Raw genomic sequence first — 15,682 nt, 5'->3', positions numbered from 1 at the left:
ATTCTGATAACACTGCACTCACCACAGAACTCAAACACACACAAAAACCATTTTTAACCAATGGTTATCTCCCCCACCACCAGATAAAAAAAAAATACTAACACTCTGTACCAACACCCTTTCTCCTCCCACCGAAAAAAAATACAGCAAATCTGTTACCATTCCATATATCCATCACCTTTCTGAAAAGTCGATCAAGATCTTACAAAAAATTGCAATCTTGTGATGACTACTTAGCATCCCTTATCCGCTCTCTTAAGGACCAGCTGCAACCTCTGGGGTTCGCCAGGTACCCTGCAGCTGCAACCATTCATATTATGGTCAAACAGGCAGGATCTGATGGAAAAAAAGCCACCTTATTCCATCAATACATATTTAAATTTGAGAGACTTTTCCTTGTGAATCTGCTTTTGTCCTCACAAACTATCTCAGCCTGAACAAATATGGTGGTTGTATCAAACTGCTTCTTATTTGGTTGGGGATTCTTGTCTGTTGGACTGATTTGAGACAGTCAGTCCAACAGACAAGAATCCCCAACCAAAGCCAACAGTTTTAGGACTTTAGGCCTCCCTGTACTTCTCCTGTTTATTATTTTTTACTGAATTGTGCCAGTGTGCATGTATCCTGAAATGTTAATTTAACTGTGGTGTAATATTGGAAATAACAAGTAAATTTTTGGTTATTATTTAGTCTGCTTAGTGAATTTTCTGAAACATTATATATAATAATTAACATATAAACCAAAGTACCAGAACATGCTATTGCTATGATAGTAATGTCTTCTTTGTGTTATCTCAGGATAAAGAGTGTTACAGGAAATTTGAAATAGAAAATGATGACCATCTGGTTTTGAAGAAAAAAAAAAAAAATAAGAGTATCATATATGGGAGTGGGAGAGTATGAAAATTAAAAAAAAAAAAGTTAAGAAACTTTCAGAAGTGAATTGTAGATTCAAATATTACTTCAGAAAAGTAAAAGACTTTGAAACAAAATCAAGCCCTAGAGCAGGGATTGGCAACATTGGGCTCACAGGCACTTGGGTTCCTGCGAAGCATTTCAAAATTTGACCCACTACTGTGTCAGATATTGAAGCGTCAAACAACCTTCAGACTTTTTAGTGCGCATACAAACTGCACATCACCAGTTATGGATTATGCACTTCTGTCACACTAGGCTAGTAGCCTGAATTCTTTTCTACAGTGACAATCAGTGGTTATTTGATGTGTTTCTAATAATTTTATATACTTATATTTTTTACAACCCATGATGGATAACATAAATAAAAAGAAAAAGATTTATAACTTTAACATAGAGTGGGAAGAACAATTTGGTTTTATTTATTTTAAAGGAAAATGTGTATGCTTGTTATGCAATGCAAGAGCTGTGGTTTCTAAAAAGCCTGGCATAGAGAGATATTTCAGTACTGTTTTCATAAAAACCTTAATACAAACTTTCCTATAAATTCTATAATTAGAAAAAAAAAGATTTGTGAGCTAAAACTGATCTGGCAGTAGTTTCTACTGCTCATTTTGCACAGCATTTTGACATACTCCTGGAAGAGTTTAGTGCTAGATTTCAGGAATTTTCTGAATTGGATTCATTTATAATATTTTTTGTAAATCCTTTTACCTCTGCAGACAAGGATATGTCTACTAAAATAGCAGCTTATTTCCAAATTAGAAATTATAAATATAAAAAATGATATATATAATGTTAAGATCACATCAGAATGATGAAACATTCTGGAATTTAGTTGATAAAAATAACTATCCCTTATTATGAAAAAGTGCTTTTAAAATATATTCTTACTGTGCTTCAACATATTCATGTGAATCTCTTTTTTTCAAATATGAAGTATTTGAAATCCATGCATTGATCACAGCTCAACTATTCTCATTTAGGCTACTGCCTAAGAACCAAAAATTCCAGTTACATGCCAGATTATAATAAGTTAGCCGAATATCTGCAATGTCAAGTATCACATTAATGTTTTTTAAGTAAATAAGTTTGTAAGTAGTATTTAGTAGTAATAAATTAATTTAAAATAAATATGTATTGAATGTACTTTAAGCTTACAACTTCCCCTTCAGCAAAATTAATGTAAAGTGCTCTTTGTCATAAACCAACCATTCGGGGGTGCTCTTTTTATTAAAAAGGTTGCCAACCTCTGCCTTGGAGATTAATAAAATCTGAAGAAAATGTTGATTGATTCAACCTGGGAAAACACATGGAGATTGTATGCAAGGATAGAAAAATCAGAAAAAACTTCATGATAGAATCAAGCAATTAAAAAAAGTTGTTTTGGTAAAGAACAAATCATACCCAAAAGTTCCTTGCAATTCAGCATGTACTATTAAAAATTAATGCAAGAAAGTTGTATGCCTGAGGAGCTAAACCAATATTTTGGGAAGGATATAGAAGATAAATATCATGAAACTGCTGAAATATTCTAAGTTAAAAATCAAGGAAAGAATATTGTAAAGGGAATTCAGAGGCATCGTTAAAACTAAGGATAAAATTATTGTGAATGTCAGGCATAATTAGTTTGAGTGAATGTTAAATGAGGTTAGCAGCAACAGAACAGTGATAAAAAATATTCTAAAAACATACTATCAGGAATACATATCTCTTTTAGCAAAAGCTATGTGGAAAGGAGTTAGGGCAGACGATATTCAACTAGAAATGCTTTAATATGGAGATATAAAAATATTATAATGGGTACACTAAATAATTGAGAGTGTATGGCAGAAGAGGAAATTCCATAAGGTAGAGTGTGGAGCTCTTATAGCACCCATCAGTATCCAAATGTAAACATTACACTGGAATTTCCCTGCTGGGTGGTCCAGGTTAGGTTTTAAAGGCAAGAACAACTTCAGAAGAGGCTAAAATTGTGGACAAAGAGCTCAAAAAGAACAAGGATTTAGATTCAAATAATGGTTGCCTGGGTATATTTTTATATCAAGACAGATATTTGAGAAATAATGCAAACATAACAATGACTATTTACTTTTTGGAAAGAGAACTTTTATAAGAATTTTTCAGCTGAAGATTAGTTAGCCAGTCTCATATAGTGTTGGCATGGTTGAATTTCCTGGCTGGGTGGTCCAGGTTAGATTTAAAAGGTAAGAACACTTCAGAAGAAGCTAAAAAATTGTAGATGATGAGCTCAAAGAGAACTAGGATTTTGGTTCAGATAGTGGTTGTCCAGGTACATTTTTATTTCAAGCCAGATAGTTGAAAAATAATGAAAAACATTTTGGAAAGGGAACTTTTATAAGAATTTTTCAGCTGAAGGTTAGTTAGCCAGTCTCATACAGGGTTGGCAAGTATTCCTCACGGAAACCGGTTTTTTTCATCCTGCAAAACAAGAAGACTGCATTGGTGTGATTAATCTCACCTATCATGACACGGTAATGAAGTTTGCATGAAGCAAAGTTTCTTGTCTCTGGCTAGCCATTCTTTTGACATGTTAAAGGGAAGTTGAGGTGAAATCTGGAAAGGCATGTGATGAGGTGTGTGCTAAGAAAAAACTGTTCAGAATGCTTCACTTGTATCATGTAATGGAGACAATATATGGAACAATATATATTCTAATGTCAACAGTTGAAATAGAAATATGTATAGGAATGTTGGATATAAGGATGCATTTGTCTCCATTGTTATTCATTATCTGTATAATGATGAATAACAACCATCATCTATATTATGAAGCACAGTGCTATTCAACCTGATATTAAGCTCAGCTCTTCACCTTGTGCAGATTGATATTATACTTCTCAAATAAATCCACTACAAATCTATAGGACTTTTTAACCAAATTGAATAACAACTGTAAGGATTAGTATGAAAATTAATTCATACATCATTAAAAAGAGACAGAACCTGTGAACTGGGAGCTCTTAAGGGTCAAAGTCAAATAACTAAGAGGAGGCCTCTACATTGCCTTTAAGGAATGAGGCAAACTGACTGAGGCTTCTGACTTAATTTCCAATCCTTATTGGGTTCATTCACTGGGTACTGAATGAATGAGGATGGGCTGATAATTTAGGACTTAACCCCCCTTTCCCCCCAAAAAATTTTTACTCTCTATTGACTTAAACCACACATAACACGATAGTGAAACATGATGAGATTTCATACCAGTTGGGGCATCACCTGGTTAAACAAGGCCCCTGCTGTTTTTGAACCAGGGAACCAATGTTAATCAGTGAAAAGTCAGCTACTGAAGTGGCTCAGGCTCAGCATCTAGGAGACGAACAAACTTAACATCAGAACTGAAGATAGCAGCCATCAATATAAGGAGTATTTATGGAATGAAAATTGAGCTTGCAGAAGAACTGGAAAAGGATCACATGAACATAATTGGTATCACTGAAACAAAGAAGACAAAAACAGGTGACATCTTACAATAATAAGTGTAAGAAATTATATTTAAATATGACTCCTTCCTTTCCTTGATTATAATCAAGGAAAGGAAGAAGTAATGATAGCATTCAACACCATACATGAAGATAAACTTCTTGATTGAATGGCAGTTACAAGTAGAGTTATGTGGGCAAACTTCAAAATTTAGGAAATGAACACTGAAACTTTGTCAGCCAACTGACAGAGAAAATGGAAAAAGTGGTACTTGTTGGAGATCTAAACAGTAGAGTAGAAAGTGAATCCCACCAGGCATGCAGAAATGTTTTGGGAAAATTTGGAGAAAGGGGTAAGATTAATGATAATGACAAGTATCAAACATAAGTTTCTGTGGGAAGTTTTCAGTATTGAGACCACATTATTATGTAATTAAAAAGTTTAATAAAAATAAGCAATTAAAACCCAACAGTCATAAGTCATGTGACTTACATGACTTATGACTGTTGACTGGTACATAAAAGTTTTACACAATAAAAGCCTATTAACAATTAATTATGCATGTTAGATGTTTTTGATAACTTCACAGCTGTAACATATATTGATAAACCAGAATACATGGTTAATTTGTTACTGTAATGAATTTATCATTTGTATTCTGGTTTTTCAGTTATATGTTACAGTTGTGAAGTTATTAAAAACATCATATTTGTAATTAATTTAATAGGCTTTTGTTGTGTAAAACTTTTATTTACCCCTGATGATGTAAGTCATACAACTTATGAAACTTGTCGGGTTTTAATTGCTTATTTTTATTAAAATCTTTAATTACATGTTAATGTGGTTTCAATACTAAAAACTTCCCACAGAATGGCAAGTATCTGTTGTACTCAGGAAAAAGGGCTAGTTATTATCAACATCCTGTTCCAACATGAAGATGTGCACAAGTTTACGTGGATAGAAGACACAAGAAATAAGAAAAGCCTTCATTGACTATGTTATTGTAGATAGTGATATCTTCATGTTGCTCAGGATACAAGAGCGTATCCTGATGGGAAGGATACACTCTTGTAGTAAAGAAATATAGAAAATACATATCAAGAAGGTGGCAAAATATTCTGGAGACTATTGAAAAGCTTAGAAATAATGGAGGAAAGAATGCTGCAAAAGGAATCAAAGATGATAATGGTGAACATGAAAACTGAAGATAAGAATATCCTAGATGTCTGGAGTAATTATTTAGAATGGTTGCTAAATGAAACGAGCATCATAATGGTAAAAAAACATTAAAGAGGAATAAGATCAGGGTACATATCAATAATTGAGGTAGAAAAAGCCATTGAAAACTTGAAATGTGGGAAGGCAGCTGGAGTAGATGATATTTGACTAGAAATGCTAAAATATGGAGGTATGAAATTTTTGCAGGTGCTACACTGGTTAATTCAGAGCGCCTAGTTGGAACATGGAATTGTAGATAATTGGAGTAGAACTGTTATAATTCCCATCTATAAAAATGGGAACAAAGCTGAATGTGAGAATTACAGTGGAATTTCTTTACTAGGTAAGATTTATGCAAGCATACTTGCAAAGAGAAATATTGTGGAAGAGAAAGTTGGAGAAGAACAAGCTGGGGTCAGGCTAAATAGAGGTTGTCAAGATCATATTTTCACTTTATGACAAATAGTTAAGAAATTATGGGAATATGACAAGGAATATGTACTTGAGTTTTGTACATCTGGAAAAGGCATACTACAAGGTGGCTCAGAGTAATGTTTTTCAAAACTTTACATTTATATGGGATAAATGGAACGTTATACATAGCAGTACCTACTGTATATTTCAGTTGTAAGTCTGCAGTTAGAAATTGAAGGGAATACAGGAAGATGGTTTAATGTAAAATCAGGTGTAAGACCAATGATGTAAATTATCTCTACTCTTATTCATCATCTATATGGATCACATTATAAAAGAAAGTGGCATTAAATATAATATTAGAATTAGAGATATCAAACTTAGCTCTTTACTTTTATTCAGATGATGATGTACTCTTAAACACATTCAGTGAAGGTCTCCCAGTATTGCCTAGCTAAATTGAATAACAACTGTAACAAATTTGGCATTCATACGAAAAGCAGCAAAAAAAAAAAAAAAAAAAAAGAGTAAAATTATGAAAATAGTAGCAACATAGAAAACTTCATCTGCATTCTAAATGGAGAGCCTATAGAACAAGCAAAATATTTCAGCTAGTGTTTCAGTCGGTGTGGTGGGAAACTAGTTGAATAAATTTATATGGAATAAGAGAGAAATTAGCCAAAACACTAAAGTAACAGTATACAAAACTGATGTCAAACCAGTTTTAAGTTGTGGATCTGATGGTTGGGTTAGAAATAAAGCACTTGATCAATGATTTGTGTTAGAAATAAAGACATTAGGAAGCAACTTGACATTCTTTGCATTCAAGAATGTGTTCTGGGCTAATCTAAGATGGTATGGTCACTCGAATAGAATGGGTGAAGAAAGATTAGCAAAATGGTTGTTTGATGTCAAGATGGCAGAAAAAAACCAAGAGGAACAGCAAGGTCTGGGTATGTTGATTCACTCAGAAGTTTCTTAGAAGAATGAAATGTTAGATACAACAGTATTGGAGTGCTGACAGGTAATAGACTAATTTGGAGGAAAATTGTTGATAGGAATTATTAACAATGTATACTTAATCATGTAGTGCTGTCATGGTGACCTGACCACCCCTTGAGAGTATGTATCAGGAAGTTGGTGATGATGAGAAATTGTGAAAATTGGCAGGAAGATGGAAAATATTGCTTACATGTTTGAGGAAAACCCATAGAACAGGTAAAACATATCAGCTTCTTACGCTCAGAGGACCAGTTGAATAATTGTACAGAGAGTAATAGACAAATTAGCCACAAAGCTGAATTGGCAGCATATGAAACAGCATTAAAACCAATTTTAAGTTTTAAGATCTGAAAATTGGGTTACATATGACCACAGATATCATAGTTCAAAAGAAAAGTGTGTGTGTGGGGGGGTGAACATTTGAGGTGGTCAATGTCAGAATCAAAGTATAAATGATGCAAGCATCTTGATATGTATACTTATGTTGGCCGAGTGGATAGTGTATCTGCTCTCCAGCCAAAGGGCTGCGGGTTCGAATCCCACCGTGGGCATGGATGTTTGTGATTGTCTGTGAAAATACCAGCGGTGGTAGGCGGTAGATGGCATTGGTGTAGTTGTGGTCAGTTGTGATTGAATGGTGGAGACAGAGTTGTAGGCCTGGTGCCCTCTCTCGATGAGTCCTTGGACTCCCTGGAGGTGTCAAATAATAATATCATTAATATCCAAGAATATGTGAGTTTGAGCTAATTTGAGGTCTGGAAGACAAAAGTTGGAAAATGCATGCTAGGCAGAATGTGAGCTAGAATGAAGGTATTAGAATACAAGATGGTGAACAGAGATTACATTAGGAAAGATGAGAGTATGAAAAAGTGATATGAAATAAATACATAAATAAAAAACATGTGGCAAGCACAATGTTGGAAATTTTGAGACTTAGATAATGTTTCATAATACTGCACAGAAAATTAGGGAAGTTTGAAAATTACATAGCAAATAGTAGCAAAGGTACAAAAGGAAACAACATGTATGGATTTAAAGGAAGACTCAAAAAAACAGAAATGGGTGAAAAGGATATAGTCCTATATGGTCATTCCATGATTATGTCAAACCAGACAAGCAGGTCATGAAAGTATGTTTTCCTGAAGCAGAGATATATGAAAGGACTAAGCAAGTAGAATGAGTGGATTATCTTATTGTGTTAGTCAGAATGATTGAATGATCTGAAAGAAGATAAGTATATGGTATGAGAGAAGATATGAAGAGATTGTTGAGCGAAGTGAAAAAGAAGAGCAAAAGAGTCAAGATTGTAAGTCTGTTGCCATCTAATTACTGATGTCTGTTGACATTGGTAATTAGATTGTACTATAGAATTATATGCACTATGGTATATGTATTTGGTGACTTCAATAGTCAAAAGATTTATATTGTCATTATGCATTGCACTTTTGTTGAGAGCTTGGAAAAATTGTTGTGTGAAAGAGTGAATGTGAATAATCAGAAAAAAGTAGATAAGTCAGTGTTGTTGCATGAAAGTGTAGATGTGTGTATTAAATTTAGTTGTAGAAATTGTGTGTAATGACAAACAGAGAGAGAGAAGGAGGAGAGGGATAGCTTTGAGAAATGCAGGATTAGTTTTGTCAGAAAAGAAAACTGCAAACTGTGGAACGAGGAGAGGGATTTGGTTGAGAAAACAGCTCCAGCTTCCTGTTTGAACTGGTCATATGTTTAGAGTTACTTGAATACATATCAGCCTGGTAGTCAATTTACATGCATATAAACTAATTCCAAAAGCATCAGGAATAAAGGCAAGGAGTTCTTAGCATTGATAGATATAGTCTGGATGGCAGAAGATATCATTACAGGAATAGAATGTGATGGGTTCAATATATTCAAGGAGGATAGAATGGGTGGGGGAGTTTTGGTATTGATTTCTGAAGAAGTAAATCATTCCAGAGTAGGAATTGCCATTGATAGTGGGTAATATAAGCTGTGGGTTTAAAGGACAAAACACATAGTTTGCTGCTGTTGCAGACTAGAATCATCTGAAGAGAACTGAGAAGAAATTTGAAGCAGTACTATGGCTGAGACCTGCATGGTAGAAGAACAGCAGTGCAGCAGAAGTAGTCAAAGGATGTTTAAAGGAAGTAATATCTGACTACATCCCTTTAGTTTTTCCAGATCAAATTGCATTGGATTTGAATGGATGAATAATGCTTTAAAGCAAGAGCTGCATAAAAAAGATGGAACTGATATAGTTAAGAGTGATGAAGCTGAGAAGAAGTATAAAGTGCAGACTAGGAGAGTGGTGGCTATAGTAAAGAAGGTCAAATTGGATTATGAAAAGAAGTTACCTGAACTGGCCAAAGAAAATCTAAGAGAATTTTATTGCTGTGCAGTACATGAAAGGAAGATTGACCATAAGAGAAATCCTGAATAATGCAGATGGTATGAAAGTGATAGATACATGATTACTTCAGTAAGGTATGCATTCTGGACAGTCTCGTTAGCTTTCTGAATATAAAGGACAGAGGAGATTACCAGTGGTCGAGTTAGAGTAGTTATTAAAACAGCTTCGTTCAAATACAGCAGTCAGACTGGATGGGTACTGAAGGAATGTGCAACTGGTTGTTAAACTTGAATCTCAACACATGTATGATCCTAATGAGTGGAAGGAGAGTAAGCTAATTCCAGCATACAAGGATGGAGCTATGACTGATGCAGCAGATTATAGATCAATCAATATTTATAATATGGTCATCAAGGTTTTGGAGATGCTGATTAGGAATTACATCCAGAGGTGGGCAGATAGCTATAGTCTAGAGAAGTCCATAGATTTGTTAAAAGTAAGTCTTGCTTTAGCAATCTGCTGATGCTCTGTAATAGAGTGATTGCATAGTTAGATAATGTGAATGAATATAGTTCTAATTCTGAGTGATTTCACATGTGAGGTTGTTATACAAACTCAAAGTTATGCAAAATAAATGTGTGAAACAGATAGGAGACTTTAATTTATATACTGATAATATTGGGAATGGACTAGATCGTAATATTCAGTTGTTTGCTGATGATAATGCTAAGTTGGGGGTGTGTGATAAGACACATATCTAATACAGAATCCTTGCAGGCTGACTTGAATAGACTAATTCTGTAGGTAGATGCTAATGAGCATCAGTTTAATCTCTCTAAATAAAATTATTATTATTATTATTTGACACCTCTAGGGAGTCTAAAACTCGAGGGGGGCACCTACTCTACAACCCGCGACTCAACCTCATCCACAAACCGCCTCATCTACACCAATGCCATCTACTGTCCACCATCACTACCACTATCGTTTTCACAGACAATCACAAACATCCATGCCTACGGCAGGATTCGAACCCCCGGCCTTTTGGCTGGAGAGCGGATATGCTAACCACTCGGCCAACCAGGCCAGCAATATAGATGAATTATGCATTATAGATGAAGGACATTGCTGGAAGAGTATTGTTTAATGGAAATTTGCTCGCAGTAGTCAGTGAAGTTAGAGAATTGGAAAATGTACAGTGAATTGAAGTTTAGGACCCACATTCCTAAGGTGGTTTATTACATTGGGTAACTGCACTGTTGAAGGAAACACTAACTTGTGAGAAAAAAGAAATTATTCTCTCATTTTACAGTGCTTTGATAAGGCCACATCTGAATTACTCTATGCATATACAGTTATGTGGATTCCAAGGAGATGGTGAAACAGTTGAAAAGATCCAGAGACAGTTGACCAAGATATATAACTTTCCTATGCAGTCACACGTATGAGGACAGATTGAAGGAACATGGAAATGGAGTTCACTTTGCAAATTAGTAATGGGAACTTTAAATACAAGTGAGATTTTGCAGTTTATGGCTGTGCTAGCAAAATTTAGGGTCATCCTTGGAAAGTGGCTAAGGGTATGGTTAGGAAGCATTTGAGGTCCAGATTCTTTTCATGGTGAGTGAGTTAGCCTTTCTGTCCATCTGTCCTGAGGAGCTGCTATTAGATGTTGTGAGTGTTTGTTATTGGTGAATGTGTTCAAGGAGAGATATTAAATATGAATGACTAAAATGACAGTCCTTCAATGAGTCCTTGGACTTCCTGGAGGACTACACTTAATAATATGATGTGCATTTGATGGCAGAAAAAAGATCTGGAGAAAAACCAAGCTCTAGGCCGATTGGTTTATTAATGCCTCAGAAGATAAAAATGTATGATTTGGTAGTATCAGAATCCTGAAAAATAACAGATTAATTTGGAAGAAAATTGTTGATGGGAAACTAATAATGTAAAATTATTCATGTAATATTATCAGAGTATCCTGCCCCCCCCCCCCCTCCAGAGATATCAAAAAACGATAATGATGTTGATGTCTTTCTAAAAACCATAAAAATAACTACAGTTACATAAGATTCAATACAGAAGTATGAAAACAGATCTCTTTTTTAACAAATTTGTTTCTAACCACCTTCACCAGATTGCAAACATTTATTTAAATAGGATAGTGTCTAGAAATAAAATGATTAGCAAATTATATTAGATAATTCACTTTAATTTTAGCATTTTCCTTTAGTCCTTGATTTAAGTTAGTGTTTTTTATAATTGCATTTTGCTAATTTGTATTACTGATTGCTATTAATCATCAACTTTCCCTGACTTCGAAATACTCAAAATGTCTTGAGCTGACTTTTTTTGTTGCTGTTTGTTTCAGTGACATCAGAATTAAATGGACAGGACAATCCGAATCATTTAGCAGAATCATCACAGAAAGGAAAATTTACACATCTGTCTGCTTCCAAGCTTAGTTTCAGTGGTTCTCCTTCATTATCTTCAAAATGTCAACTTTATGATGGAAGGGAGAGAAATAATTCCAGCACACCGAATGAACAGTTGGTCAGCACAGGTTGCTCAAATGATATCTCCGATAACACACTTTGGCCAAAAGTAGAAACTCAGCCAATTAATATGAATCTAATTCCAGCTGGGATGCATAACTTTCCTGTATCCAAATCAAACAGTAATAGGAATTCATTGTCTCCACCAACAAAAAGTGCAAAAGATGCAGGGTAAATGACAAACTTTTCAGCATTTTAATGAACTGATTATATTTTATTAAATTAAAATGCTGTCGAATAAAAGATATATATGATAAAAGGAACATTTTTATATTATCTGTGTAATACTGTCAACTCTCACTATAGTAAATACTAAAATTAACTGTTGAAAAGTCCCACAACATCAGTGCTATTCTAAAGGGCATTTGCTATAGCAAGCCTTCCATTATAATAAATTATTTCTTTGTTTCAGTAATTTCACTGTAGTGTGAGTTGACTATATCTTTGTTTTAAGCCAACCTGTTGCTTACTGTAAGTTAAACATTTTTTGACTTCTGATTTTCATTTTTTTTGAATATATTTTTTAATGTAAATATATGACAACTGATTATTAATTGGTTTTCATAGCTTATTTAGAATGTAAAATGTGGAAAATATGAGAATGTAAAATACTTATAACACCTTAATAATCTTAGCAGAACTCAAAATATTGATCTCATTGATTTTCATAAAATTTTGGGATTAGTCACTAACAGTTTTGGTCATTGCAGTTCTTAAATCTTCTTGTGTAAGGATATCGAATAAAGATTTCCTCATAGACTGCCGAATACCTATATAAAGCTTTTCTCATTTGCTCTTTTAGTATTCTAATACTAAAATCACTATAAGGCTGCATCACTTAAAAACTGCATTCACTTGTAAGGCTGATCATCAAATGAAAGTACTGTAACTGTGGAATACTATACAAGTTTCAGTTGGTATCTTGTAAACAGTACTGTATATAGATTTTTGTGAAGCCATAAACATTCTGAAAAGCCAGTTAGCTAACTAAATGTTAGAGTTTATTATTTTGGACAAAAAAGTAAAAATTAAGGAATTCTTCAAATAAAAATAGGTTTAATATTATGATAGCATGTTTAATACATGCTATCATAATAGGTATTTCATGAAAATATTGTTAATGAGAAATCTGTTCACAAAATAATGAATATAAACTGCTGACTATCATTCAGTGTTACAGAATACTGAAGTTTAGGGTGAGTAAAAAGTCTTTAGATATTTTGCATTTGTAGGACACTGCACTTGAGTTAAAGTATCCTACTCTTCCCATCATTACAAATTATAAGCTGCCACCACATCCTGCTTGTGGAAACTAACATACCATTCTATTTTTCTGAAACCAGCAGAATTAAGCTGTAATGTGCTGGAACAAAAACTCTTTTACAGTCACACATCATCTCATATATTACTCAACCATTTTGTAATATGTACTCTATTATATAACAGTTAAATGTATAACATTATCACTAGCTTTCTTCTAAATTAATAAAATGACATATCATTTTTCAGATGATCTGAATTATATGAGTATTATATATTAACATATTATATCATTTTCGAGATCTTATATTTTAGTCTTCTAAGGATTATTAACAGCATTGGCTGTGTTGTTAATAATCATGCTAGAATGTGCTTGTCTTCTGGGTCTCTTTTTTTTTTTTTTTTCATCCTCATGAGAATACCTATTTTGCTAACCTTTTCAGTAGATTTCCTTACCTATCTTACCCACTCTGGACATGTACTAAGTGATTTTTTTTTATAAGATCTTGTGTACAGATCTTCTTAGCACAGTACCATCTATAGTTGGACTTCCACACTTTGAAATTGGATAGTCAGTTTTAACTCTGACCGTTCACGACATGTGATGGTGGACAGTGTTCTTGCTTATTTCTTTACTTAGTCTAGCAAGTACACCCTGCTCTGTTCCGTTTCTTGTCCCTCTTTCTTCTGTACACAAATGATCTTTTCTCACTGGCCTCAAACTCTATAGTTTTGCTGATGATAGTATGCTCCATTCCTCTTACTTATTTGTGTACAGAAGAAAGAGGGACAAGAAATAGAACAGACAAATGCTTTAGAGTGCATCCAAGCTCTAAAATCTATAATGTGCCTTCAACACTGATCCCCATACCATTATTCATTGGAATATACAACAGCTTAGTAACCTTCAGTGTTACCAAAACACAGCCCAGTCTTTTTTTCTCACAAAAAATTTTAGTTCACATTACCTTTGATGCTACTCAGCTTGTTATACAAGACCTTTTTCCCTTTCTTGGGCAGATATTTATCTCTGATCTCTCCTGACACAAAGATATCACATGTGGTTTCCTCGGCCTCTCCAGATTAAAACTAACTGTCCTTTTTTTATCCAAGACATTACCTTTCAGCTGTCCATCTACTACGTTTCAAATTCACTCCAGATGATGACCTTCATGTGAAGGTAGAAACATGATTATTACTCTTTGCATGGTCTCCATAATTTTACCAGAATAAATGCTGACCACTATGTAACATAAAAAAAAGGAATATGAATAGATTTCTTCTGTTTGCATTTCCCCTTGCATTTTACTCCTGATTTTCATGTGCCAACTAATGTAATATCAATTCTGAAACCTCAGTGTAAGAAGATTAGGATATTCTGAATGATTGGATTAAAGTATTGTTCCATTCATCCAAAATAGCCTTATTTTCAATTTCTTTGTCACACTTGTCATCTTTGATTAATTTTGGTGGTATAGTGTATGCTTTCTGTATTTCTGAACTTTTCATTCTCTAAAATTAGAATTAAAATAATAATTTAATTTTTACTGTGGTTATGTGTTTAATCTTCATACAAAACTAAATTGTGGTCACTTCCTATTTCAAATCCTCCTTGATCTTTTATCATGAATAATTCTTAAGATATCATCAAAAACAACATAATCTGTGAGACTTTCATATTTCTTGTATCATCTCTTCATGTAAATTTATGAAGAATTTTATGTGGTGGTAGTAATGAATAGTTTATATCCTAAACAGAAACCTATTAGATGCTTATCATTAGCTCTACTATTTTTGTACATTTGCAATTCCTTTACATCTCATATATGTATGTGATTTTGGCTATATCTTCCCCACTGCTGGGTACAGGCCATCTTCCACTGCAGAAGGATTCAGTCTTCTTCTTCCATGGTGACCCACTCCATCTTGGGAGAGCATATATATAGTTGTATGAATGAATGCATGAAGGTGAAAGGCAATCACAAACATCCATGCCTATGGTGGGATTCGAACCCACAACCTTTCGACTGGAGAGCAGATACATTAACCAGTCGACCAACCAGGCCCGGCCATGTATACAGTCATACATACCCTGACTTACGCGAATCCGGTTACGAGGTTTCTTACATGTACGTATTCCCGTCCCGCTTCATGCCTCACCATTAGTCGTATCTTTCAGGTGCCAGCCGCATTCGCCAGTGTCGCACATGCTGTGAACAAGCACTGACATGCAGTCTCCATTCATACACGATTTTTATAGTCTACAAACCTTGTGATTGTTTAATGTTATGTTCTTGATAAAAATTTTATCACATAAAAAATAATAATGTCATCCAAAGGAAGCAAGTCCAATTCTACTGCTAGCAAGAAAAGAAAAACATTGACTTTGTAAACAAAACTCAACATTATTAAGGATTTTGAAGGTGGAATGAAAATTTGTGACTAGCAAAGAAGTTCGTTCTACAGGAATCCACAGTAAGAACAATCATAAAAGAAAGGTTTACAGATATTGGAAGACATAGAT

The 15,682-nt window shown here is 34.1% G+C and overlaps 1 protein-coding gene across 1 annotated transcript in view; it reads left to right on the top strand.

The window, feature by feature from the left end:
- Window positions 1-14,705, top strand: part of LOC150106676 (piRNA biogenesis protein EXD1-like) — a 187,764-nt gene extending 173,059 nt beyond the window's left edge. The window contains exon 13 of the mRNA XM_090392627.1: window positions 11,715-14,705. Within this exon, the coding sequence (XP_090248753.1) occupies window positions 11,715-12,073 (359 nt within the window). The 3' untranslated portion in view covers window positions 12,074-14,705. The remainder of the gene's footprint in view (window positions 1-11,714) is intronic.
- The last annotated feature ends 977 nt before the right edge of the window (window positions 14,706-15,682 follow it).

This window comes from Typopeltis vanoorti, chromosome 5, assembly GCF_054136105.1.
Source record: "Typopeltis vanoorti isolate ZY-2024b chromosome 5, IOZ_Tvanoo_1.0, whole genome shotgun sequence".
In the NCBI taxonomy this organism is placed as follows: domain Eukaryota; kingdom Metazoa; phylum Arthropoda; class Arachnida; order Uropygi; family Thelyphonidae; genus Typopeltis; species Typopeltis vanoorti.
The sequence above is the reverse complement of the archived record's forward strand: the minus strand, read 5'-3'. Positions and strand labels throughout refer to the sequence as shown.